The sequence below is a fragment of the Columba livia genome, chromosome 23 (genome assembly GCF_036013475.1).
Source record: "Columba livia isolate bColLiv1 breed racing homer chromosome 23, bColLiv1.pat.W.v2, whole genome shotgun sequence".
Classification (NCBI taxonomy): domain Eukaryota; kingdom Metazoa; phylum Chordata; class Aves; order Columbiformes; family Columbidae; genus Columba; species Columba livia.
Window position 1 is genome coordinate 2,498,282 of NC_088624.1, and position 26,967 is coordinate 2,525,248.

The following is a 26,967-nucleotide window of genomic DNA, read 5'->3' on the forward strand; positions in this document are numbered from 1 at the left end:
AAATTACGCTCTCTGGTCCTTCAACTGTGAAGTGCATTTAGCCGTGTGATGTCAAAAGGTCTCCAATGGATTTTTTTTATGCTTAATCTGGTTTCCTCCCAGTTTCTGATAGCAGCAGGTATATGTCTGTGGGTACAGTGCAATCTGAAATGGGAAAAGCCTTTCTGTCCACCCAGCTTGAATCTGTCAGCATCCATCCCGCAGGTGATGCTGGGCATCCATACCACAGATGATGCTGAGCATCCATCCCACAGGTGATGTTGAGCATCAGCCCACAGGTGATGCTGGGCGTCCATCCCGCAGGTGATGCTGAGCATCCATCCCGCAGGTGATGCTGAACATCCATCCCGCAGGTGATGCTGAGCATCAGCCCACAGGTGATGCTGAGCATCAGCCCACAGGTGATGCTGAGCATCCATCCCGCAGGTGATGCTGAGCATCAACCCACAGGCAGATCAAACTGCAAGACTCTCAGTGTGGATTCACTCCTGGTTGACTCTCCTTTGCCGCCCAGGGAGCAGAGCGCTCGCTCCATCCCCGATCTCGTGCGGCTGGAATGACGGACAATAGACCCGCTGTGTGCAGCGTGTCAGGGCACCACATGGTGAATGTTGCTGTATAGACTGCGTGCGCCGAGCCCGGCTGGGAGCAGACACAAAGCCGCTGGCTGTCCCCCCTCATGACTGTCTTACTGTTGGCTTTGCCAGTGGGGCAGAGCAGGGCTGCTTTGTGCTCGGGGCTGTGCGCGGGCATTGTGAGCAGAAAATGTGCTTCTGAAGAGCTTGCGGATTAAATAGGAGCTAGAAGAGGTAGCGGGGAGGAGGAACTGGGTGGTGCAGCGACCCTGGGCTGGCACCAGTGGCCGCAGAGGGGACACAAGTGTCCTTGTCCCCCGCCGGCCGATGATGTGCTGACACTGGCTGGAAGAGGCTCCTTGGGCAGCTGCTGAGAGCAAAACCATGTTTGCAGTTGCAGGTGTAAATGCAGAATGTCTTACCCCGAGGTGTGAGCTGCTTTTTCCAGCCTTTCCCTGGGAATTGCCTCGTCGACATGCACTGCTCTGCTCAGCCGAGCCCGGCCCCGGTGACAACAAGGTGTCACCCGGCGATGGGCATTTTGTGCACGAGTGGCTCTTGGCACCTCGCTGCCATGGCAGAGCGCGCGATGGATCTGGTGCCTGTGCCAGCCGTGACTCACGGCTGCGGCTGCTCCAGCGCCTGGAAGGGCTCCAGACAGGGGCTCCCAAATTTCTCCCTTCTTGCTCTGCGCTCCTGTGGCCCCCACCTCCATCTGTGCCTCAGTTTCCCCATCTGTAAAATGGAGATAAAGCCAACGTGCGTGTCTTTGGTGTGAGGTTTCATGGGAGCATGGGGAGGGCTCTAGGAGTGGTGCCAGTAGCTTGTGGCACATGTGTAGCCCACAGCACACCAGTAGCCCGTGGCAAGCTGATAACCCATGGCACACTGGTAGCCTTTGGCACACCGATAACCAGTGCACCAGTAGCCTGTGGCACTCCAGTAGCCCATGGCACACTGGCAACCCGTGGCATTCTGATATACCAGCGGCACATCGGTAGCCCGTGGCACACTATCAACCCATGGCACTCTGATAACCAGTGGTACACTGGTAGCCTGTGGCACTCCAGTAGCCCATGGCACACTAACAACCCATGGCACTCTGATAACCAGCGGCACATCGGTAGCCCGTGGCACTCCGGTAGCCCATGGCACATTGCCGATAGCCTCTTGCTTTGGCAGGGCAGGGGCAGCCGGCGCCGTGCCGGCGCTGCCGCGGTGTGTGGCTGTGCACCGGCTCCTGGCTCCCAGCCCATGTGATGTGTTTTGAGGGGGCATGCTGACATTTCAAGAGGAAGGGAATAAAGAGAAAAAATAATACCCAGAGACCCACGGGGAGCTCGGAAACGCCTGAGCCAGAAAAGAGAGCAAGAGAGACAGATGCCCGCACGGAGCGGAGGAATAAAACCCGGCAGGGGGGGAAAAGTTGCCGGGTTTGGGGAAGGATGTGAGTGAAAGCGCTGGCGCGGAGCCGGGAGGATGCGATGGCCGCTGGCAGAGGAACGGGGACAGCGACTGGCGGCCATGGAGACAACCCCACCACGCGTCCCCCTCTAGCTTGGGGACAGCAGTGGGGACCGGCGGGTGACAGGGACCGGGTGGCAGCAGATCGTGGGCTCCGCTCCCTGGTGCGCAGGGTTCGGATGTGAGGCGACGGCGGCCACGCGGTTGAGCACCGGCTTCCCCGAGGTCAGCGCTGCGTGATAAGGTCGGTAGAAACCCACCTCGCTGCTCCCTTTCGCTGCAAATGTGCTTAATAATGAACCGGTTCTGTATTTAATTACCATAAACAGCCAACGCAACTCGAAACGTCTCCTTAGATTTAACTTGACAGAGACGGCGTGTTGCTTTAAACGCCAAGCGATTAGTAAAACCATATTTAATTTGGTTCCAACATATGCCATCAGCCGCGTGTGTTTGTCACGCAGATTTTGGGGAGCCGTGCTCCGAGCCGCCTCCTGGTCCCTCTCGCCTGCCTGGGTGCCACCATGCTGCCTCGCTGGGCACAGCATCCCCTCGGCGCGCCCCCGAGAACCATGCCGAGACCCGCCGAGCACGGGGACTACCGGCTGCATCCCTTGCTGCTGGGTATGGATTTGGGGGGGGACACGGAGGGGGACAACGGGTGATGCTGGCCCCTTGGGGACGGTGCCAGCCCCAGGCTCTGCCCTGGGGGGCGATGGTGCGGGCAGGGCTGGATGCCCGGTGTGGGTGGGAGGATGCGGGCAGGGCTGCAGGCAGCTGCTGCTGCCCTCCTTTTGCTTGAATAACCTCCCTGCCTGCGCAGCTGCTGAAGGGCGGGGGAGCTGCTGCTGGCTGGGGGGGGTCAGAGGGGCAGGAGGCAGCATCAGGGCTTGTTTGGTGCTGGTAGGAACCAGAGGGGTGGCATCCACCTCTGGGAACAGTGCGGTGACCTTGTCCTGGTGCCACCCGCAGCAGGACATGGGGATCAGCAGTGGGATGTGTTGGGGGATGCGGTGGGTTGGGTACCTGGGTGTCCCCATGGGCGGAGGGGGGTGACACATCCCTGTGCCACGGTGCTGGTGTCTGATCAGGCTGACAGCAAAGCTTGGGTGGATCTTAGCCCATGTTTTCAAATCGTGTGTTTTCCTGCGTCTGAGACATTCGAGCTCTTCTTATTCGAGCTCTTTTTTTTCAGCGTTTTTGATTTTTAACTAGCTGTGACTAACCAGGCTGGCAGAGCAGGCGGTGACCAGCCTCCTACGTCCTACCTGCGTGCTCCTAAATAGGCTCTGTTCTCCGCACCCCATTTGGAGCGTTTCTGAGCCCTTCTGTAACACCAAAATCTTCTTCCAGCCTCTCCCCCGCGGCTGCTGGGGCGCAGCATCACCCCATCTCATCAAACAGGCCGTATCCCCCAGGTTCCTGCCCGGAGGCTGCGGGATGCTGGGGGAGCTCTGGGCTGTGTGTCCAAGCACGTTGTGATGGTGGCAGTGGGAGCCAAGTCTTCGAAAGAGTTTGTTCCCCCTGTGCCAAGGCAGAGACGGGCCAAGCGTTGTGCCAGGCTGAGCGATCGCCGCGATCCCGTCGCACCGTGCAGGGAAAACCCCATCTCCTGGGTGCTTCCCCATGGAGCCGGGCTCTCTGGTGACTCCAGCCAGAGGCTCTGACCCCAAGCTGCAGGGCAAGGGCTGGAAAAACCATGGGTTTGGCTTAAATTCTCCCCTTAGTGGCTCTTTTGCAAGGAGGGGCGTTTCGTCCCTTGGCTCTCCCGTGTGCTCTCAGGTGCATTTGCTCTTGCCGAGGTGCGGTGCGCGGTCGGAGCTCCTGTCAGGCGAGCGAGCGGTTAGTGTGACCGCGTTAATGGCAGGAGATGAGAGGGAGTGATTAGCTTGCTGGAAAAATTGCACCGAGTGCATGGAGCAGAAGGGCAGCGGTGGCGCGGTGCATCGCTGCGTGCCGGCCAGGAGCATCGCCCGCCCTGCCCGCCCGCTTTTCCCCGCTTTTCGCTGCTTTTCTCTTGTCCTTTTACCTTCTTCTCCAGAGACTTGTGGCCTTTTGTCTCTGGTTTTGATGGCAAGCTCTCTGAATCGGAGCTTGCCAGTGTTTCCAAGATGGTGCGGTGATGCTCAGGCTGCTGGCGCACGTCCCCTGTGAATGTGCATCCCCTGTGGATGTGTGTCCCTCATTGCTGTCCCCAAGAGTGGGACACAGCTGCAAATGGCCTGGTGCCTGGCTCTTGGCGCTGCTCGTTCTCCCATGCAGCCCCTTTCCCCATCTCCCTCCCTGCGCTCTGGGCTGAGAGGAACCATCGATTTGGTGTCTTGAGGGGCAGTTTATCGCTTTCCTGATGCCTGATAGATGGGAATTGATTTCCTGAGCAATTTGCTGGAGCAGCTCAAGGCAGGAACGCCCAATACCCAGCTTTGCAGGAGCGGGGGCGGGCAGCTGCATCCCTGGGGCTGTTCCTGTATTGTGGGACTGGTCTGTACTGGGAATTCTCCAGGGACACGCAGAGGGCAGGGGGGGTTCTTGGAGCAGCAGAAATCCACCTGCCCGCACGCTGGGACAGACCTTTTCCTCCTCCAGCCCCATGCCTTAGCTTCCCTCTCTCATCGGGGCCAAGGGGGATCCCCAGGCTGGCGCCACCAGGACTAATCCCACCCCGGTTGCCAGGCTGTGCAGCCTCGAATTGCCACTGCTGTGTGGGTGCGAGACAAGCCCACAATGTGGCTTGTGTTTGTGCTGTGAGGAGCCTGGCCCCTGCCATCCTCTCCTTTTATTTCTATCCGGCATCCCCGAGCTGCTGGCATCTCCCCAGCTGAGGACGCGGCCCCTTGCCAGGGGCTCCTTTCTCCTCCGGTCCCCGGCGGGGAAGGCTCTGCCCCGGGCAGGGATGCTCTCCATGCAGAGGGCACTGCTGACTTCAGCCTCATGCTGAGGGTCAGAGAGGAAGCTGATGGTGAGGGAAGCTTTGTCCCATCTGTCCCAGCTGTGAGCCATCCCTCCCTCCACCCCTCCTGTTTTCCCTTTCCAGTGTTGATGCTTCACCCTGCCAGGGTGTCCGGGACAGCTGGGGACAAACCCTCCCTCGGTCACTGTCCTTCCTGCAGGGCGATGGGGACATTCCCGTGCTGGGTGCTGTGTCCATAGGACGTGAACTCGCCTCGCATTTCAATGTGCGTGGGTGCGATAACACCCAGCGAGGTGGGAAGTAGCTGCTGCTTTTTACAGGGCTGGCCAGATGGGATTTCTCCTTCGGTTTGGGTTTTGACAGTGACATGGGGAATTTATCCGGCTGGTTCTCTGCTTCCAAAGCCAAGGAGCTGCATGTCGGGGCAGCGTTGCGGAGAGATGCCAGCTGGAGCCCCCCGAGCTCCGGGAGCAACTGGTGCAACCAACGCACTGGTGCTCCGTTCGGTTCTGGGTTCAGTTTTGGGCCCCTCATGCCAAGAAAGCCCTTGAGGTGCTGGAGCGAGTGGAGAGAAGGGAACGGAGCTGGTGAGGGGCTGGAGCACAAGTGTGATGGAGCGGCTGAGGGACCTGGGGGTTCAGCGAGGAAACGGCCTCAAGTTGCGCCAGGGGAGGTTGAGGTTGGATGTGGGGAACAATTTCTTCCCCAAAGGGCTGTGGGGCATTGGAACAGGCTGCCCAGGGCAGTGCTGGAGTCCCCATCCTTGGAGGGCTGGACAGACGGACATGAGGTTCTCAGGGACATGGGGCAGTGCCAGGGGTGGGGGAACGGTTGGACTCGGTGAGCTTGAGGGGCTTTTCCAACCAAAATGATTCTATGATTGCACAGCTTTGGGCTGGCTCTTCCTCCCTGCACAGCTCCAGGACACGCAGAGGCTGGGGACAGGCAGGGCCAGGTCCGCAGGGTGACATCCGGACTGTCACCTCCTGCGGGCACCGTGCCCCTGCCCGCCTTGGCAGAGCGGAGGGAGCCGCGGTGCCGGGGGGTCTGCACGAACCCGCTGGGGAAGTTCCCGATGAAACGCTTGGCGGGTGGTGTTTTATTTTCCTTGGTTCCGCTTGAATTTGTGAGTGAAAGGCACGGTGGGGAGCCTGCTGCTGAGCCGGGGCTGCCAGGAGGGACCCTCGGGATGGGGCAGGAGATGGGGGAGCTGCATCCCCCCTGTCCTGGGGGCTTTGTGCTGGGACGGGTGCTACTGGTTCCTCCCAGGGGCTTTTCCCAGTGCTGGTTGTCCCTAAACTGGGAGGAAGAGGATGAGGAAGAGTCTGTCCCACTCCCAGCGTCCCCAGGAGACAGGGGCACCCGCAGCCCGGGGGCTCAGTGTGGAACAGGGCTGCATTTCTCTGCAGATTGATTTTAAACGAACAAAAATCCGGCTGCAGCAGCCGCAGCCTTCGGGAGGAAGGCAAGTGCATCCCTCTCTTCCACCACTTCAATGGCCGGGTGCGCGGGAGCCGCGTCGCTCCGAGGGGCTTCTATTCTTTCACTTCCCTTTCTCCCCAAACGCACTCTCGCCTTCCCCTCCCCTCACCCCTTTTTGTACAATCGCTTTCTCGGGCTATTTTTCATGCTCCGCTAACTGCCGTTTGCTTTCCCGGCCTCGCTGCCTCATGAAGATTTATGAAACTGCAGTAATAAACCGGGTTTGAGAGATCCTCTTGATGATAAACCCCCTCCGAGCTGCCGGCGGGGGGATCCGAGCGGACGGTGCCACCGACCCTGCGGCTGCTCTGGCCTGACGTGGCTCTCAGGGGGCCGTGCCTGCAGCGCGGGGCAGGTTTTTGGGGACATCTCCCACCCCCGTCTCGCAGCGAGGGAGGAGGGAGCTGCTGCTTGGGCTGCAAAGCCTGAAGAGCATCACCCAAAGCTCAGTTGGGCTCCGGTGCCTCTGGTGTCCCCAACCTCCAGGGAAGGAGGTGATGGATGTGTCCGGGCTGTGTCCCCGGCACGGGTGACATCTCTGCTGGTACGTAAGGAAGATGGATGGATGAATCGGCAAAGAGAGACACGTTCCCCGAACCCCCCACTGCTCGTGGAGGGGCTGGCCAGGATTTTCCGTGGGATTTTGGCTGTCGTGAGAGCCCTGCGCCCCGCCAAGGAGCCGCCCGAAGCCCCCGCGGACCGGGGGGCTGCATCCCCTGTCCCGCCGCAGCGCTTTGCCGCCCGCCGTGGGAGCTGTCCTGCGCCCGCGGGTAAGCGAGGGGACAGTCCCTGCGTTGGGGACACTTCCCGGAGTGTCACCTCGCTGGTGACAGTGGGGACAGCGCTGAGATGGGGACCCTGGGGAGGCTCCGGCCACTGGTTCTGGCACCACAGTGACCTACTTGGAAGCAGCCCTGGGAAGGACTTTCCAGGGATGTGCTGCTGCTCCAGCATCCCTGAGCGGGAGGAGAAACAACTCGGTGGAAGATTTGGGGTGCAGGTGTAATTATTGATATCCCCTTGGGGTGAGGCCAGGAAGAAAGGATTCGAGTGCACCAGGGAGGTTTAGATTGGATATTAAGGCAAATTTCTTCACGGAAGGGGTTGTTGGGCGTTGGAACAGGCTGCCCAGGGCAGTGGTGGGGTCACCATCCCTGGAGGGGCTGGATGGACAGAGATGAGGTTCTCAGGGACATGGGACAGTGCCAGGATGGGTTAAAGGTTGTTCTTGAGGGTCTATTCCAAGCAAATAATTCTGATTTACACTCTCTGTCGTGCATGAACGAGCACGGAGGGGTTGAAGGTCTCTTTCTGAAGAAGCCCCCATACCCCAGTTGTCTGTTCCCTTATCAAACGCTCTCTGCCCGCTCCAGCCTGTGATCTGGAGGGGACGGTCACCAGCGTGGGGACAGGTACACGCGTATCCACGGTGGCTTTTCCTTCGGTTCGCGGTACTGATGCTGCCCCCCCCACAGCTCGCTCCGGAGCCCGGTGACGGATGTGGGAGCGGATGCGACGCAGCCGGGGGGCGGCAGAGCCCCCAGCAGCGCCCAGCGTTGCGCTGACCCCCGCGCAGCTTGTGCAGGGCTTTTCAAATCAGCCTTTTTAGTAGTCGGAGGAGAGACAGGGAGCTGGCACGTTCTGCTCGCAGAGCATGTAATTAGGGAGCGGGGAGCTGCATGCTGATGTGCTGAGAGGAGGAGGAGGGTGGGAAGGAGCCAGGGCTGCTAAACCCAGGGCTGGTGGAAGCAGCTGCAGCGAACCAGCCCCTTTGGCACCCCCCAAACCTCCGTCCCTGTGCTCAGGCCCCCTCGCTGTTCTCTCCACGGTGAGGAAGAGGAGCTGCAGCTCCTTCCTCCCAGCCTGGCTGCTCCCAGCCCTGTCACCACTGCAGCCGGGGGATTTTGGGGTTCCCTGTCACCCCTCTTTTGCAGCTTCTGTTCTGGGGGGCTGTGACATGAAAGGAACGGGGGGACGGCAGCTCCCAGGGCTCTGAGGCTGGGACAGGAGAAATTGCTGCGTCTGTGTCTCCCGTCACTGCTGGTGTTTGGCAGAAGCTTCTCAGCCGGTGATGTTGGAGACCCTGGGATGATGCTCTCAGCCCCGCATCACCTTGTCCCCTCTGCAGCAGAAGGGTTAGGTGGCTCTGCTGGCATCTCTCCGGTGCCACCATCCCTGGGGTGTGTGGCACGTGGCGGATGTGCCACCACAACCTGTCCCGTGCAGCGGTGACACTGGGACTCAGCGGAGAGGAGGAGGGACCAGGATGTTCAGCTCTTGCTCAGATTCTGCTGTTGTCTTCTATATACGGGGGTGACAGTCCCCTTGCCAGGGTGATGGAGCTGTGGGGGGAGCCGGACCCTTGTTTTCTGGAGGAGGAAAGTGGGAGGATCAAGCTTTGGAGGGGAAGGATGTCCCTGTGGCATTTACTGAGTTTGGTGTCCCCTCCTGGCTCGTTGCAAACCTCTTGTATGACCTTGAGCAGAGGAGATTTGTGTCTGTAGCACATGCCGGAGTTCTGTCCTACATTAATACCACAATCAGTTGTTATAAAGCTAATACGTTGGGCTGATAAATAATTGAGGGGAAAGGAAAAACCCTCTATGATTTGCTTAACAGGAGCTTGGGTAGGAAGGGACGAGGGGGAAAAAAGGAAGAGGAGAGAGATGAATAATGAATCAAGGTTAAATGGGGAGCAAAATGAACACTTCAACACGGCGAATCCCTGCAACATGCGCTGCGGGTTGCCAAACTAGTGAGTGGCAGCGAAGGCAGCTTGTGGCCTCAGCCAGGGCGGTGTGACATGGGCTCAGGTGGCACCAGACCTTCAAAAGTGGCTTTTTGGGATGGGGTTGGGTGCCCCGGTTTGCTCTGCAGTTGGGTGTGGGGCTGGGGACCGCAGGGTGGCCTTGTCCCCTGAGGAGGTAGCAGGGGACACCCTGGAGTTTGTCACCACTCGCCTTGTGTGCGTTCGGCAAAACTTCATCAGTAATTAAAATTACAACATGTGGTTAATGAATTATTAGCAAAGGGACGAGTCCCTTTTGCTGCGCTGGGTGTGTGACCCCCTGCCTGCCCTCCTGCCTGTGCTGCCTGCCCAGGATGGGGGGAGCTCTGCGATGGGGCAGAGCATCCCGTGATGCCGGGTTTGGTACCCAAGGGCTGGGATGGGGCAGAGCATCCCATGGTGCCGGGTTTGGTACCCAGGGGTTGCGATGGGGCAGAGCATCCCGTGATGCCGGGTTTGGTACCCAAGGGCTGGAACGGGTCAGAGCATCCCATGGTGCTGGGTTTGGTACCCAAGGGCTGGGATGGGGCAGGATGGGGGGTGCAGACCTCCTGGCAGGGGTCTGCAGCAGGACATGGTGGGACAGACATTCTGACGGGCAGACATGAGCCTCCCCTCACTCTGGCCCCTATTTCATTTTCTTTTTGGTTTGTCCGTGTGTCCCTCTGTCTGTGCTCTGTAGTGGTGCCCAGCTCCTGTGTCTCGTCTGTGCCGTTTTAATGACCCCAACGCTGTTTTATTCATGTTTCGGTCTGAACATCGTGGTCCCAGTGGCATCCTACCCCCTCCGTCCCTCCTACTGCCCCCTGCCCCATCCATCCGCTACCACCACCGTCCCCAGGAGTGGTGACACTGCTACCATCGCAGGGGACAACCCTGCACCCCCCAGCCCCCAGTGTATCCCATTGAGGGATGCCCCCGCTCCCAGCTGGGCTCAGCCACCACTCCTACCCCAAAACCCTGTCTCCATCCTCAAATCTCACCACCCCCCTCTACCCCATAGCAGCAGGGGTGTCCCTGACCCCACTTTTCTCCCCCCGCCCGCGCAGATCCCGAGCGGACCAGCACCCACATGATCTCGGCGGATGATGCCGAGTACCCGCGGGAATACCGGACCCTGGGCAACGGCACCCGGCGCTTCTCCAACGTGGGGCTGGTGCACACCTCGGAGCGGCGGCACACCGTCATCGCCGCCCAGAGCCTGGAAGCCCTCACCGGCCTCCAGAAATCCGAGATGGAGCGCAAGCGGGACGCCTTCATGGACCACCTGAAGAACAAGTACCCGCAGCACGCGCTGGCGCTGCGGGGACAGCAGGAGCGCCTGCGGGACCAGGTAAGGGACATCTTGGGGTGCAGGGGGACCCTATCTGGTCCTTGGGGGCTGTCTGGAGGAGAGGAGGGTCAGCGGCTTTTATCCTGAAGTGTCACCTATCTCTGGGTTTTCCCCAATGTAATGTATTTAGAAGCACATGTGAGCAGCATGCTCCCTCTGTCACCCTTCCTGGAAAATGCGCTGTGCGTTAGACCTGCTTTTGATAATCAGAATGGTCAAAAAAATAACATATTGCAAAGGAAATTATCTGAAAAGGTGACCATTCACAAAAAAATACATACATCTCAAATTTAGCTTTGTTTGATGGTGCATGAAATGGGTGGCTGTTTGCAGCAGCCTCAGTGGGGAGCATCCCCCAGGTCTGAGGAAGAGCATCCCCCGGGTTTGAGGAAGAGCATCCCCCGGGTTTGAGGAAGAGCATCCCCAGGTGTGAGGAAGAGCATCCCCAGGTGTGAGGAAGAGCATCCCCAGGTGTGAGGAAAAGCATCAGGCAAGGGACACCCAGTTTGGTCCCCACACCCATGTGGGGATGTCCCTTCATTGTGTGTTCCCCAGTGACTTGATCCTCCCTCAAGCACCAGGATGGTGCGTGATGCATCCGGGCACCCTTGTGCTGAGCAGCCCTGGGGACAATGTCCATCCTGTGTGCCCAAGGGTGCCCCCAGGCCAGGCAGCACCCCGATCACTCCTCCTCCGGGTGACAGTGACTCCGCAGCCCTGGGACAGCAATAAATCCCCACCTGCACTGTCACTTATACAAAAAGGCACCGGGGAGGGCGAGCGCGGAGCAGCTGGAGGATGCGGCTGGAAAGGACTCTTAGATCATCTCCAACTAGACACCTCCCCGAGGACGGAGCTGGCAGCTCCCAGACACAGCGCGGCGGGAAGACATTGAGTTTTGTAAGGAAAACCAGCATCGCTGCCTCCGATCCGCCACCCGCTTCGCACCCGCCTGGTTCAGGAGCACCGGGGGGTCCCCGCTCCGCAGCCCTTCCCTTTGCAAAAAGCTGCTGTGCAAAGGGAAGCGGCCGAATCCTGCGCGGCTGCAGTGATTTGCACCGGCCCAGCATCCCGATTTTGGTTAATTATGGACTTTGCCATCGCTCTTGGCCGGAGCGGGGCTGGTGCCGCACGCACGGTCCACATCTGCTTGTGAGCGGGAGCAGTGACATTTCTAGCTGTAGAGTGCTATTTCTCAGTAAATAACTAGAAATCTTTCCCTTATTATTACAATTTAAAGATATTATTTTTTAAGCAGTAGCTCTAAAGAATTCCGGTTTGTGTTGACCTGGGGTCTGATAAGTTTTGGAGGGTTTTTGGAAGGTGAAAGGAAGATGATCTGGATTCTGGAATGATCTGCTTGCCTTCTGCACCCCATCACTCGGGGCCATGGGTGCCCAGTAGGACTGGGGGGTCTGCGCATCTACTGGTACCAGTCAAACCCAATTTTCCCCCATTTATCTTCATTTTCACTGCAGGTGGTAAATAATAACAGGGAGACAATGACACTGGAAACACTAGAAACCCACGGTGCCAACCTTTAAATGACATTGAGATCCAACGCTCGGGGTTCGCCTGAGATGTTTGGAACTTGCCTTGCTGCTCTAGGGGAGCCTGGCGGGTATTTGGGATCACAGGCTTTGCTAGTTCTTTATTATCTTCTAAAAAATTACATATGAGAGAGTTTACAAAGTCAGAGGTGAATAGAAACATGTCATAAATGTCAACATCCCTTTCAGCGTGGCGAAGCCTCCAGCAAAACACCATTGTACTCGTGCATAGGAACGGGAAAGCAAGCGCAATATTAATGTTAATCGCATGTGTATATAACAGAGCAGAGAAAAAAACACACAAAAAAGGGCAAATAATTGTACCAACACCCTACAGACTGTGAGCAAATCTGCGGAGAAGTCTGAGGCGGCTGGTAGCTGATTTAAAACCCAGATGGGAAGATGCGTTAAATGGGCGTGTTAAAAATGACGAAAAGGATGGGAATGGGGCGCTGAATTTGGGGTCAATCTGGCAAGAACGGGATGGATGGCCAAGTTTCCCATCTCTGCGTGTGCACTGATGCTCTGGGATGGGCGACCCAGCCGATTCCACCCCCGTGGTGGCCGATGCCAAACGCATAGAAAGTTAAGAACATATAGAGAAATAATATGAGGGTTTAAGGGAGTGACCTCATCCCCCCTCCCTATTTCTCACATTATTCTGCACGGGGCTCCGAGGGAACGTACCAACCGGGACCGCGTGTTTTTACACAGACAAGTGATAAACCCTGGAAAACGAGGGATTACAAACCCTCGTAACCAGTTAAACACCCGCCCGCCAGCTGGATCACAATTAAGCCGTGTCTACTCGGGCACCTCGCAGCTCCTAAGCTGCAGCGTGAGGTTAAATACCGCAGCGGGGCTGGAGCAGGAACATGCCTCTCTCATGGCTAAAGAAAAGTCTATAAAAGCTGGGATTTAAGCTTGTCCAGTTCTGCTGCAGGGAAAAAATATAAATAAAGAAAGGAAAAAAGGCTGGGGCTGAGTGTTAACGTGCCGGCGGCTGCCTGACAGCAGCAGATTTGCAGCTGCCCAGAATAAATCCGACTTTGGAATAAATAAATAACAGGCAGCACAGATGTATGGACAGGCCAGGCTGGGCAGTCGCCAAGGGGCCCCCCAGTATCGCTGCTGGGTGCACTGGTGCGAGTGGGGGTGCAGGCGGGGTGCAGGCAGGCTGGGGAGGTGCTGCTTTGCTGCAGCTTCGTGCCTCAGTTTCCCCAAATAAAGCGGGGGGGTCTCGGCTGCTTCCCCACCCTGCAGCGGGGTGCGCTGCCACACTGGGGACCCGGCGGGGGCTGAAATTCGGGTGCACGTGGCTGGGTGTGCAGGCAGGGCAGGACACGGGGCAATTTTTCGCACGGGTCATTCTCAGTGGTGTTTTGGCCGGCTCAGCAGCTCCCGGGGTTCACAGCGCCGTGTATGCTCGTGGTTTGGGCTGGGGGGGCGTTGGGGGCGGGGGGGGGGGCAGGCAGGATGCAACCTGTGGATGCTCAGACCCAGATCCCACTGATTAAGGATATTAGAAGAATATTGCACCTGCATGCACCCCTGCCCCATTGCACCCCCAGTTGCCCCAGCAAACACCCCTTGCCCCATTGCACTCCCAGTTACCCTATTGCACCCCCAGTTCCCTCCAACACCCTCCTGCCCCACTGCACCCCCAATTCCCCCCAGCACCCACCCCTTGCAACGCCAGTTCCCCCCAGCACTCTCTTGCCCTCTTGCCCCCCCAGTTACCCTCTTGCTCCCCCAGTACCCTCTTGCCCCATTGCACCCCCAGTTACCCTCTTGCACCCCCAGCTCCCGCAGCACCCTCCTGCCATATTGCACCCCCAGTTCCCCCCAGCATCCTCTTGCCCCAATGCACCCCCAATTCCCCCCATCACCCTCTTGCCCCAATGCATCCCCATTTCCCGCCCCCCCAAGCCCCGCCCCCCAAGCTCCGCCCCCACCGTGCGCGCGCGCCCCCTCCTGGCCGGGAGGTCCCCCCGCCGCCCCCCCTTTCCCGGCCCGCAGGTGGAGTCGCCGTTGCCGTGGCGACCGCGCCCCCTATCAGCGGCGGGCGCGCGCGGGGCCGGCGGCCGCAGCGGCGGGAGGTGGCGGTTCCGCTCCGCGCGCAGCGGCCCCGGCCCCGCCCGCCCCCCCCGGACCCCCCCGGGCCGCGCTGCCCAGCGGAGCGGAACGAACGGGAGGAACGGGGCTCGTCCGCGCTGCGGAGCCCGGCCCGGCCTCACCTGCCGCAGGTACCGGGGAGCGGGGGGTGCGGGTCCGGTGTCGCGGTCTCCTCCTGTCGCCCGGTGTCCGGCTGTTGCGATGCCCCCGCCTCCCCTTTCTCTGCTATCCTGGTGTTCCCCGCGCCCCGGCGTCCCGTTCTCCAATCGTCCCGGTCCCCCTCGCCAGCCGGTGCCCCTGGTCGTGCCCTTCCCACGGCCGCGGGGCTCAGCCCCGGGGGGGTGACACCCCCCTTTCCTTCCATCCCCCCCTTTCCTTCCATCCCCCCCTTTCCTTCCATCCCCCCCTTTCCTTCCATCTCCTCTTTCCCTCCATCCCCCCTCCCCTCCATCACCCCGACGTTCCTTTTCCTGGGGGTCCCCCCCTCCCATTGGGTGGCCGTTTGTGGGTCACATCGTCCCTGCGTTGCCCTATGGTGCAGCAGCTGGGGGGGCTCCCCCTGCTCCTCCCGTTGCACATGAAGCCGTGCAACCCCCCCCCTCCAGCTCCCACCTTCCCAGGGCAGCTTTGTGTTGTCACCCGTGTCCCTGTCCCTCTGCAAGGGACACCGCTCCCCTCTGCCCTTCTCGGGCTGCGGAGAGGGACAGATGGTGGCCTGGCTGTGCAGCATCCCTGCGCTACGCGGGGGCTTGTCTCACCTCCAGCTCGCTTGGCCAAGCATCCTGCCTGCTGGGGGGGACCTGCTGGCACCGGGAGGACCCCCCGGGCACGTATCGGGGAGCAGGACCTGCACGGTGGAGGAGCAGCTTGAGAGCATCTTGCTCCATCCCCCCGAGAGGTGCGGCGGCAGCTGGGCACACGGCGAGGTGCCTGTGGCTGTGACGTGAGGTTGGCATCGCTTTGTCCTCGCGGGGCGCCTGGCCGGGCTGGGGGTGCTCCCCATTGCACCCCCGGGGCGTGGGGTACCTGCGCACTCCGCTGTTGCAGGACCCGCGGTGACGGGTGGCGAAGGACGTGAAGCGGTTTTGGGGAGCTCGCTGGGGCGCCGGGGGCGAAACGTGGGGCACTTAGTTGCTCTTCGCAGGGTCTGCTCTCAGTCCCGGGTGTTGTGAACCGTTGCGAAGTGCTGTAATGGTGGAGGAGAACGTGCCTGGCTGTCAGGAGTAACATGAGCAAGCGTGTGTGTGTCCCTGCGACTGCAGCCTGAGCTGTCTCTATTGATTCTCTTATTTTTCCCTGGGTGGGAGCAGTTCCTGGCTGATTAAAAGAGACCTGGCCCGTGTTTTGGCTGGGAATCAGGTCCTGGGGAGTCACACAAAGGTCTGTGGGTCACCCCATTTCTCCTTGGGCTTTATGCACAGAGCAGTGGGGAAGAAGGGCTTGAGGTGCCTGAGAAGTGGGGAATAAATAGGTGATGGCAGCCCCGGGGAGGGCATCAATGAGCCCGTGGTGTAACCCAGCAGGGAGATACCATCAGGTGCCGGTCAGGAGCTGCATCCAACTCCATCCCAGTGGCAGGTGGGATGTTCTTGGCCTCCCAGTGCTCCCCAGTTCCTCATCACTGCGGTTTGGGGGATCATGGTGCCGGTGCTGCCATGGGGGTGTGGGTATTGCTGCCTCTCCGGCATGCGCGTGTACATTCATCCCCATCCTGCCGCCGCCAAAAGTTTCCCGCTGTTCCTAACCCCAATTCTGCCTGCTCTGCTGCCTGCTCTGCTGCCTGCTCTGCTGCCTGCTCTGCTGCCTGCTCTGCTGCCTGGTTTACCTTGCACGTCCCCATCGTGTTGGTCCACCTACGCCTTTGCCGTTGCCATAGCGACTCTGCAATCTGATCTGCCCAACTTCTGTCTGATTTTCCTGCCTTCCCCCCAAAAAACCTTTGGCCTCGCTGCCTGGCTGCCCTTCCCACGCCCTGGGAGCAGGATGGGGGGGTGGAAGAGACCTTGGCCCCCCGTTTTGGGGTGCATGGTCACTGCCAGCACAGGGGACAAGCAGAGACCATTGTGAGCAGGCTGGGGATGTGCTGCGCACCAAACCCTGACCCCAGGGAACCTGCAGCACAAGAAGAGCCCTTGACCTTGGCCGTGGGAGGTTCGAAAGCCCGAGCAGGCAGCAGCACGGCTGATCCTCAGCGGAGCGTTTGTCCCCATGAGTCGCTCTGAACGGACGTTGTTGCTGATGGGATTTGTGTTGGTGCCAGGGAAGGGTCAGGAGCACATCTTGTGATGGCCAGTGGAGCATCTTTGGGCTGGGGGCTGGAGGGAAGTGCAGTACAACCCAAGTCCCTGCCTAAATTTGCCTGTGTCTGCATGAGGAGCAGCAAAGCAAGTGTTTGGTGGCCGTGTCACGATGGGGTCCGGGTTGGGTGGTCCCCAAGGCCCCGGGTTTGATGGGAATTAGTCCCAGGGCTCCTGCATCCCATCTTGTGTCACACTGGCCTCTCCCCTCTGTGCTTCGAGAGGCTCGTGAGCTCCTTTTGCAATAATTACGAGACCTCAGGTGACAGTATCTGCAATGCACAGCGGCGGTGTCGCTCTCCTCTCTATCTGGTTACTGTTTGCATTCGACTCTCCGTCTTGTCATCTCGCTATTGCCACTGTAATTCAGTTTCTCTTGTGCTGGAAAGCATTTAAAAACCTTTAATAAGGAGAAACAGATTAAATTCACTTTGCTGTTATTTTTCAAGGAGATTTTTGTTTGTCAAGACATCCTGCCTGAGGGGGATTCTATCAGAAACTGGAACTCCTGAAAATGAGTTAATTAAAAAGCCAATGAAACTGCCTCTGTCCTTCCCTTCGCTGGAGCGTGCTGGGGATGCTGCTGCTGTCCATTTTCGAGGGACAAATTCGGTCCTGCCTTGTTAATCTCTAACAGATTTGTGTTCTAATTGCTAACCAGGGGAAGTTTGCCTTGGTCAAGGCAGTGACTCACTCAGATTTCTTTTACATCCTTTTCTTCTCCTGGGACAATCACAAAGACCATATATATAGATAGATAGATAGATAGATAGATAGATATAGATATATAGATATTAAACCTAACTATGAAATGTTCTCAGCCACATTTCATTCCCCCAGCTCTAGTTTTCCTCTTGGCCGCAGGTGCGTGTGTGTGTTTGCAGGTGCATCTCTCTGAGCATCCCTGTGTACACAGGTTCCCTCGTTACTGGGGGCTCGTGGGACCATCACAATCCCCATTTTACCGCTTGCACACGTGCTCCAGCCCCTGCACACACACGTGTGCACACGTCTGTGCTCTGGGAGAGCCCCCAGTCCTAATTCCTCCACCCGTTTGCAGCATCACGGCCATGACTTTCATTGCAATTTTCATCTCAGCCTTTGTAATTCTTCCTACCTTCTGCTGCCAGCGAGCCGCCCGCTTTATCGGCTGTAACAAGGGCTGTCGCTTCAAATCCTCTCGCAGACCATTATCTCCCTTTGATGCTTCTGAAGAGCCAGCGATATGTTAATTCTACCTTGGCCCTCTCCTCTTGGTACAAATCCAGCCCGGACGCGCTGTCCCCTGCTGTTTGGGGACCTGCTGGGAGGTCCAGCATGTGCTGCCCTGGTCCCCCCATCCCTGCCAACCCTCGGGGTACCAGGAACGTGTCCTTTGGGAGCTTTGGGATGGCTGGAGGATGAGCGAAGGGCTGGGCAAAGCGCCGGCGTGGGGACAGATGGAGCCCCCCCGAAAACTCGGCGGGGTGCCATCCTGTGCCATCCCGGCACACGCTCCGGGTCCTGCTAACCAGCCCCAAATTGCTTCCAGAACATTCTCATTCCCCCCCACCCCCCCCCGGCACTTGGGGTTCAGACAAGCTCGTCACCAGTTTGATGTGGAGCGGTTGTGCGCGGTGGGGATGTAATTTATGGGCTTTGTGATAAGCCTGTCCAGTCATCCTAAAATAATAAATAAAATACATACCAAGGGCTGGCACGAGATAGGATCAGTAATATCAGCATCTGAGGAAAATTACTGAGACTCTTCAACAGCAAAATAAAGAGCGTGGAGGGGAAAAAAGTTGCAGAAGGAAGAAGTCAGGAGCATCATCTCCCACCACAGACTGGGATGGGGCCTTTAGGGACTGGGACAGACTGGTTTGGCCACAACCCTGCAGCTTCTCCAGCCCAGGTGTGCAGGGGTCGGGTGCTTTTGTACCGGTGCTGCCAGCCTTGCCTTGCACCGGCATCTTGCACCGGCATCTTGCACCCACATCTTGCACCCACATCTTGCACCGGTGTCTTGAACCCACATCTTGCACCTTTATCTTGCACCTGCATCTTGCACTGGTGTCTTGCACCCGCATCTTGCACCCACATCTTGCACCATCGTCTTGCACCCACATCTTGCACCATTGTCTTGCATTGGCATCTTGCATTGGCATCTTGTACCCACATCTTTCACTATCGTCTTGCATTGACATCTTGCACTGACATCTTGCACTGGTGTCTTGCATCCACATCTTGCATTGGCATCTTGCAGCCACATCTTGCACCATCATCTTGCATTGGCATCTTGCACCCACATCTTGCACTGGTGTCTTGCACCAGCATCTTTTACCAGGAGATCAGGCTGCAAAGCGCTGCTGGTGCTGCTGGGCTGTTAATTGCTGGATCTGACGGACGGCTTCATTAGCACCCAAAGGTGTTCTGAAGTGGTTTCTCACTTTCAAGCTCCTGGTGGCTTGGAAAAGCTTTCGGTGCCCAGGACGGGCTTGGATCGGGCTGGTTGTTATCTAATAGAGCCTGGTAATCACAGCTCTGGACTTCTATTTCTGGTTCTGCTTCTGAGTCACGGTGTGCCCTTGGAAAAGACCTTTGTGCCTTGAGGCTTGTCTGCATGAAAACCTTGCGCTCATTGGACTTAAGTCACTTTTTAAACAGTTTTAGTTTAGTTGAGGCAGAGCTTGGTTCAGGTCTATTGATGTCTTACGGAATATTAATACGAACTGCACCTTGAGTTTGGGTAAGAGCATCCTGCTGGTGCTTGAGATGAGTCCGACAAGTGAACGTGTGTATATACACATAGACTAGCGCTCTCTTCACCTTGGCAGCAGAAGGGTTAATACCCCAGCAGCAAATCTGCTGGTGGATTGTTAAAGTCCTTGGATAAATACTCTGCGATGGTCTAATGTTATTGCAAATTCTTCCTCTGCTCCCTGAGCACTGCGATGGGAGACTCCTTGGCAGCAAGCGGGGCATTGCAGGGGCTGGGAGCTTGCTTCCTATTTAAAATAATGATAATAATAATCAAATAATCATCCTCGAAGTGATGAACTAGATTTGCATCTGTGGTGGTTGCGGTGAGGAAATAAACACTATAAAAAAGTGACAAGTGGGTGTGAGAGGGGAGAAAAGAGACGTTGAGAACTTTGCTCCCAATAAAAAGACCGTTGAGGCCAAAGCTGCTCTGCACCCGTTTCCCCCACCCCACCCATCGGCTGCACCAAAATCCAACCCCTCCAAGCAAGGTGGCTCAGGCTTCTTGTCACCAGGGTGTGTGCCAGCCCGGGGAGGGGGTCACGGTGGGTTTTGCAGTGAGCGGCAGCTCCGAGCATCCTCAGGACATTCGGGGCCACGTCCCACGGGTGCTGCTTGGGGGGTGGCAGCTCCTGCGCCCTCCGGTTCGCTGGGCTGCAAGTGGCGCCAGCTCCCGTCACTCGCTGGAGCACATCGGCTTGACACCGGTGGCAACGCGGCGAAGGAGCCGCGGAGGGAGGTGGAAGAGGCAGAGAAGGGGGATTGCAAAATCCCTTTGAAAATAGACATTGTTCTGGCTCCCAGGGCAGCAGCCTGACCACAGCATCCCAGCTTGTGCTGGGCGTGCTGGTGACCCCAGTGGGGATGCTGGGCATGCTGGTGACCCCAGTGGGGATGCTGGGTGTACCGGTGGCCCCAGTGGGGATGCCGGGCATGCTGGTGGCCCTAGTGTGGATGCCGGGCATACTGGTAGCCCTAGTATGGATGCCGGGCGTACTGGTGACCCCACTAGGGATGCCAGGCGTACTGGTGGCCCTAGTATGGATGCTGGGCATATTGGTGGCCCTAGTATGGATGCTGGGCGTAGTGGTGCCCCCAGTAGGGATGCCAGGCGTACTGGTGCCCCTAGTATGGATGCTGGGCGTACTGGCGGCCCCAGTGGAGACAATAAGCATACTGACGGCCCCAGTAGGGATGCTGGGCATACTGGAGACCCCAGTAGGGATGCTGGGCGTACTGGAGGCCCCAGTAGGGATGCCAGGCTGCGGTCCTGCCCCTGCTCTGCTTTGGTTCCCTTGCACCCCGCTCTGCATTCAGTCCCATCGCCATCCCTGCATGGTCCTCCCCCGAGGAGCACGAAACCTCAGCAACCCGTTGGGAGGGGACTTTAAACAGAACCCAGAGCGGGTTTGATGTCGCAGTTTAAAGTCAACAATTCTCAAAAGGAAAACGAAAAGTCCAAACCAGAATCTTAATGGTATTTTTTTTTGTTTTGTTTTGTTTTTCTTTCGTTTTATTTTTTGTTAGCAACCCAACTACTGGAGCTTTAAGGTCAGTACTTCTGATTTTTCATGCTTCTGTTTGAAATGCATGCATTTTTCCAGCCTTGCCTCATCCCTGTGTGTGTGGAGGGGGGTGGGAACTCGGGTGTTTTGGTGAGGGCTCCTGTGCCAAAGCAGTTTGTTCTCAGCTCAGCAGCAGCTTAAGGTCACGCGAAGGCTCTTTGTGCTTTTGGGTCGGGTGGTTGTGCGGATACAAACCTGTTCTCCGAGAGGGATGAATCTGCATCCTGCCCTCCTTTCGATCACTATCACCCCACCGTCACATCCTGCTGCTTTGGGGTCATTCCATTGCAGCGGAGACCTTAATGTGGGAAAAAGGACAGAAAAGAGCCAGCTCGGCACACAGACCCCCAGCGGAGCTGCCCATGGGTGCCGAGGGTTGCTCTGATTTTTGTCCCCTGCCATCATAGCGTGTCCGTCCCTTCTCTGCATAAAACAGGTTTTCCAACAGGAATTCCACGCGGAACCCCAGAGACCAGCTTTGGTTTGGCGTGTTGAGGGAGAACATAATAAACCAGCGAAGTTATTTGTTGGGCTGGTTGGGAGGGGCAGCTCTGTCCCACGTTGGCCATCGCGTCCCTGTCACCGTCCCCTGGCACTTGGGTGTTGTGGGACCAGCCCCGTGTCACGAAGCTGCTGCGGGAGGAATCACTGGCATTCGCTTTATTGCACCTTTGTGCCCAAACCCACCCGTCCCTGGGGACACCGAGGGGACCCTGGGGCTGTCCCCATGCGGTGGCTCCTGCCAGCACCTCGCCAACAGTCGCCCCATTGTCTGGCAGGGTGACGTGCGCATGTCACTGCGCCTGCCCTTCCTCCTCCTCCTCTTCCTCGCCCGGGGATGCGGTGGCACCACTTCAAGGTCAGGCGTGTTGCTGGGTGACCTTGGCGTGTTTGTCCCCGGTGGGTTTGCTCTTCCTGTGATAAAAAACCACCAACAAAACAGGCGTTTTCCTGGCGCTGGCGGCAGAGAGCGGAGGAGTCGCAGGGCAGGATACATGCACTTGTTCCGAGTTTTCATTCCTGAAGCATTTGCAGCGTAAAACGTGTGAGCGGCGGCTCCCTGAATATTCAGCTGTCCAAGTTCTCACCGGCCGGTTCCAGCCACATGTTCTCGGGGACCTTCCTGGGGGGGTGAAGGCACAAAAGCTTCTTTTTCCCTTTTTTTATACAAGTAAGAAATAAAATGGGGCTGAACCTCAGGGTCCACCCGCCCCAGCAGGTCCCCAGCTGCAGATGGCACATTTTCTATAACTCTATATTTTTCCACGTAAGCCTGGAAATACTTTGCATCGCGAGTGGCGCATCTTCCCCGGCTGTATCCGCTGGGGGATGCGTTATGGGTTAAATTACCCTCATTCCCTGGCCGAGGGGGGGTCCCAGCTGCCTGACCCCGCTACCAAGTGGGGCGTGAGGCAGCTGGGGACGGCTTGTCACTTGTCACAGCAGCACCCTGCAGGGACCCTGAGCCCGGCAAGCAGGTGCCGGGGGCTTCCTCGAGGCCACCGCAGCCACCTGCATCCCCCGGGGTCCCCTGGAGCTGCAGCCTTGCCCTCTAGCTGGGAAAGCCGCCTCCCCCCCCTGCTTCTTTCCCCAAAATGAAAGTTTCATGACCCTTTAGGTTCCCTGTGTGTGTCCAGCTGCCAGCAAGGGGGACGAGCCGAATTCCTGGGGACATCCAGGGATGTGGTGAGATGCTACGGGCCCCCGCTCTGGTGTCCCCCTCCTGACCCGGGGACAAGTGGTGACAGGTGCTGGCTGTGATTTGGGGCTCCCCAGGCCTGGGTTTGGGGAAAGGGGGGTTCTGCGTGGCTGCGGTGCTGGGACAAGCAGACGCTCTTGGATGTTGTTGGCGGTGCTGTCATTGCGGGGAGGGGTCCAGGACATGGTCCTGTCCCCATCCCCCTCCCCGCCTGTCTGTGGGTCCTGCCCTGTGCCGTCCTCCTGTCCCAGCGCATCCCTGGGGCGTATGCACGTGCCCTGAGATGTGGACAGCCCCACTCGTGTCACGAATGTCCCCTCCTGGGTCGGGCTGTGCGCTCTCACAGAGCCATCGATCCAGCTGCCCTGTGGCTTCTGTCACGTTGCTGCCGGTCCCCAAGTCCCTCGGCTGGGACAGTAAGGTACCCACCCCCTCTTCCATCACCTCAACTGTGTCCCCTGTCCCCACCAGCCTGGCTTCTGGGTGTCACCCCTCCATGGCAGGAGCGTCTCAGCCCAGGGGTTTGCAGGGTTTGGGAGCTATGGGGACACATCCCTAGACCTGTCCGGGGGACAAATCCCTCCCCAGGGATGCTGTGAGGTGGTGCTGAGGGGGAGTCCTGCTGTGCTGACATGGGGGGTGGGCTGGCTCCCGGCTGTCACCGCAGGGCTGGAGATGGAGTGGGAATAACTGATGATTATCATTTGGTGTCAGGGCCTTAAAAGAACATCAAAGGCACTAGAGGAAAAGCTACTGGGGGAAAAAATTACTTGGATGTGGAGGGGAGAAAGAGGGGGGCAGGGGACATTCATCTTTAAAGCATATTTTGCTCTCTGCAACTATCTGAAAGGAGCTTGGAGCCAGGGGGGGTCGGGCTCTGCTCCCCAGGAACAAGCGCCAGGAGCAGAGGAAACGGCCTCAGGTTGCGCCAGGGGAGATTGAGGTTGGATCAGGGGGATGCGGGTGTCACGGGGATGCGGGTGTCACAGGGATGCGGGTGTCATGGGGATACAGTGTCAGAGGGATACAGGTGTCATGGGGATGCAGTGTCAGAGGGATGCAGGTGTCACGGGGATGTTCGCTGTGGGGATGTCCCATTTCACCGGTGCAGGGGGACCCACTGCAGGGCAGCAAGTGCCCGCCCGCCTCCTGCGCACATCTGGCTGCCCATGGCAGGCTGTGCACATCTGGTGGGGACGGGCCCTTTCCTTTAGTCAAGGGGTCCGGTTTAAAAAAAAAAACCCACAAACCTAATCCGATTTTAACGCTTAATCCTGTTAACATTGAGATCAGGATTAATTCTGAGTTAATCGGGATAATCCTGACAAAATGTTGAGCATTAGACACTGGATGAATTATTGCTGCCGGGAGCGCTACGCTTTTAATTCGGTGGCGAGACCCATGGCGGGGTGAGAGGGGCGGGGGCCGGCAGAGGGCAACGGAGGAGCCACAACCCCCTTGGATGGGAGATACTCGTACTATATTCCATCTTGTGATGCTCAGAGCACCCTGGGCCTCTCATTTCTTCCTACTACGCTGCTACAGTTCCAGTTACCTCCAGTTTTCCCAACTTCTTCTTCCCAGATGGGCATCTCCTGGCTCCCCTGCCTCCAGAGGCTGGAGCTGTGTGCTGGTCCGGGATGCTGTGTGCTGGTCCAGGATGCTGTATTCCAGTCGGGGATGCTGTATTCTGGTCGGGGATGCTGTATTCTGGTCCAGGATGCTGTGTGCTGGTCAAGGATGCTGTATCCCAGTTGGGGATGCCGTATCCCAGTTGGGGATGCTCCCCAGGAGGGATTTGCAGCCAGAGATGGGATGAGGAGGTACCTGCTGGGGAAGTGTCCTGTTACCTGAGCTCCTCTCCTCTTACAAAACAGCCGGCAGCTCTTTGCTGACTCACTCCCTGGGAGCATCAATAATTAAGGATGAGCGGAGTTCGTTAGGAATGAATGAATGAATGAATGAATGGAGCAGTTTGCAATGTGCTGTCATCTTGGAGGGAGGGAAGGGCAGGTACCACCTTGCTGAGACCCCCAAGCAAACAGGTGGGAGCAGGCTGGTCTGCTTGAAACCACGCAGTGATGTTGTGATGGGGTCAGGCAGAGAAAGCGGAGTGGGGGGTATCTGGAAATCCCTCCCTCTGTTTCTTTAACAGCTCTCAGAGCTGCTTCCAAAAAAAAGTTTCAAATTTCAGTTAAAATCTTCCTTGGCACTGTTGACAGAAGCCGAGTGGCCGGAGGGACAGATGTTGTTTTTCTCCCAGCTTTGCTCGCAGCTTTATTTGCTGCTGACCCTCGCCAGCAACACAAACCGGGCGGCCGAGGCTCCATCCCCCTTCCCTGCGAGCCCTAAGGGGGTTCTGGAAGTGATGGGGTCCCCAGGTCCCGTTGGTGCATCCTCTGCTTTTCCAGCTCCCGGGCACCAGGAGCATCTCCAGCTCTGCAGGGAGAGGTTTTCCCCATCGAGTTCTGTGGGCACAGACACATTCCTCTAAGGATGGGATGGGATGGGATGGGATGGGATGGGATGGGATGGGATGGGATGGGATGGGATGGGATGGGATGGGATGGGATGGGATGGGAGAAACTCAGCTCCCTCCCAGAACATCCCAAAGAAGCAGCACTGAGTTGGTGTGCTTAGGGATGGGTGTTACAGCCGCAACATCCATGGAAAGGCTTTTCCAGCTGTGGGGAGGGTGAAGGGACCATGTCCTTTTTAGCTCTGGTGGGCTGAAACCTGGGAATTTGTAGCAGGAAGCACCAGCCTGCGGGGATGTTTGTGCAGACATGGGGAGGGATGCCTGGGAGAAATAGATATTTTAATTATTATTATTTCTTTATAGATAGGGAGACAGAGGCAGGGCTGGAGAAGAGCGATGGGTCCAAGCAGCGTTGGAGGGTCTCGTTTCCCTCGTCTCCCTCTTGTCCATGGGTTGCTGTGCCAGGAGATGGCACAGAAAGATGCGGCGGCTCCTCCGTCCCACAGCAGAGCCCACGGTGGCTCCTGGCACAGCTCGGCGATGCCCAAACATCCTCCATCCCTCGCAGCACCGCAGCGGGAGGCTGGGGGGTCTTCTTGCCCCTTTTCGGGGTGCTGAGCTCCTGCGCCCATCCCGAGAGCTCCGTACAGCACCAGATGGGACCCGGAGTCAGCTGCTGGATTAACTGATGAGAGGGGGGGATTACGAGGAATTAATCCAGATCAGTGTCCAACCAGGGGCTGCAGCCGGGGCTTTGTGTACTCGGTAAATAAGCGGCTGCGTTGCTTTGCGCAGGGCTGGGCTCGCCAGCTCCTCGCCAGCTGTTTCCCAAGCTGGCTGGTGTGGGTTTTGGGGGGTCCATCACCTTTATCCCCATCATGCGCCACAGCAGAGGAGCTGCAAACGGCTGGAGCCAGGATGGTGACAGCAGAGCGGGGACATTCGCAGGGCTCCATCCACCCCTGTGAGGGTGATGCCTGCTCCAGCGCATCATCCCTGCCCGTGGGACAGGATGAATGAGCTTGGGGGGTCTGGGGGCTGCTGCCGGACCCCCAGCCTGGGGCTGGTGACAGCAGGGGACAGCTGAGCTTGGGGACAGCCACTGCCTGTGGCATTAACCCAGCGCCGGTTTATCCATCCCGGCTACGAGGACAGGTCGGTATTGGTGCTGGCGGGCTGTGCTCTGCCTGTCCTGGCTGGTTTTTGGGGGAAAAGGGGCTGGTTTGTGCCAGGACAGGCTGCAGAGCTCGGGCTGGGCTGGGTGCATCCCAACAGGGTGCTTGGTGACACCGTGGTCTCCTTGCTGCAAATACTATTCAGCGCAGGTTGCTGAGTGCTGGTGTGTGCGATGTGCAGAAACGGGCCTGAAAACAGCTGGTTTGACCTCGGGTCGAGCCCGATATCGCCCACGGGGGCAGGAGCGAGGTGGCTGTGCTGTGACAAACCCTCTGCTCTGTCCCCGGGGTCCCTTTGCAGGGTCAGGCTTGCTGCCGGTCTTAGGAAATGAGGGGAAATATTAATGAGCTGCGGCCGCTTGGAGTTTTGCATGGGAGCAGCTGCAGAGTGTTCTCCTCTGTCCCAGGGCGGGATCCTTAACCCCACGCGTGTTTTTCTTACTTATTTTTATGTTTTCTTCCTATCTTTTCAGTTTCTGCGGTAGGTCCAGCCCTGAGCCTTCAGCCTGCAAAGCTGGGGAGGGTAACTCGGAGAGGGGGTGCAAGAAGGGAGGAGAGGATGGGAACAAGAAGAAGGGAGGGGAGAGAAGGAGGAGAGCAGCATCCTTATCTAGCCAGGCAGATATAATGAAGTTGCTTCTGTGCTGACAGTAAAAGGGATTGTTGGGAGTTTTCGGAGCTAAAAGAATCGCTTAATTGTATCTTTTTTTAGCTCCAGGGAGATAAGAGACAAAAAACCCCCAAGTCTGTTCCCCATCCCACCTCTTCTCTATGAGGCCCCGAGGGGGCGGT

General features: G+C 58.0%; 1 protein-coding gene across 22 annotated transcripts in view; it reads left to right on the forward strand.

Annotated features, from left to right (window-relative positions):
• The window catches only part of SRCIN1 (SRC kinase signaling inhibitor 1), a 61,653-nt gene that overhangs the window by 14,257 nt on the left and 20,429 nt on the right, over nucleotides 1-26,967 (forward strand). For 4 of the 22 annotated variants that reach the window (XM_065039644.1, XM_065039649.1, XM_065039651.1 and 1 more), the window contains 2 exons: nucleotides 10,270-10,553; nucleotides 20,785-20,808. In XM_065039644.1, the coding sequence (XP_064895716.1) occupies nucleotides 10,270-10,553; nucleotides 20,785-20,808 (308 nt within the window). Of the gene's footprint in view, nucleotides 1-1,912; nucleotides 2,284-2,503; nucleotides 2,664-5,835; nucleotides 7,203-10,269; nucleotides 10,554-13,989; nucleotides 14,350-20,784; nucleotides 20,809-26,967 lie in introns of those variants that run through there. The other 18 variants (XM_065039646.1, XM_065039641.1, XM_065039648.1 and 15 more) reach the window with 16 other exon arrangements.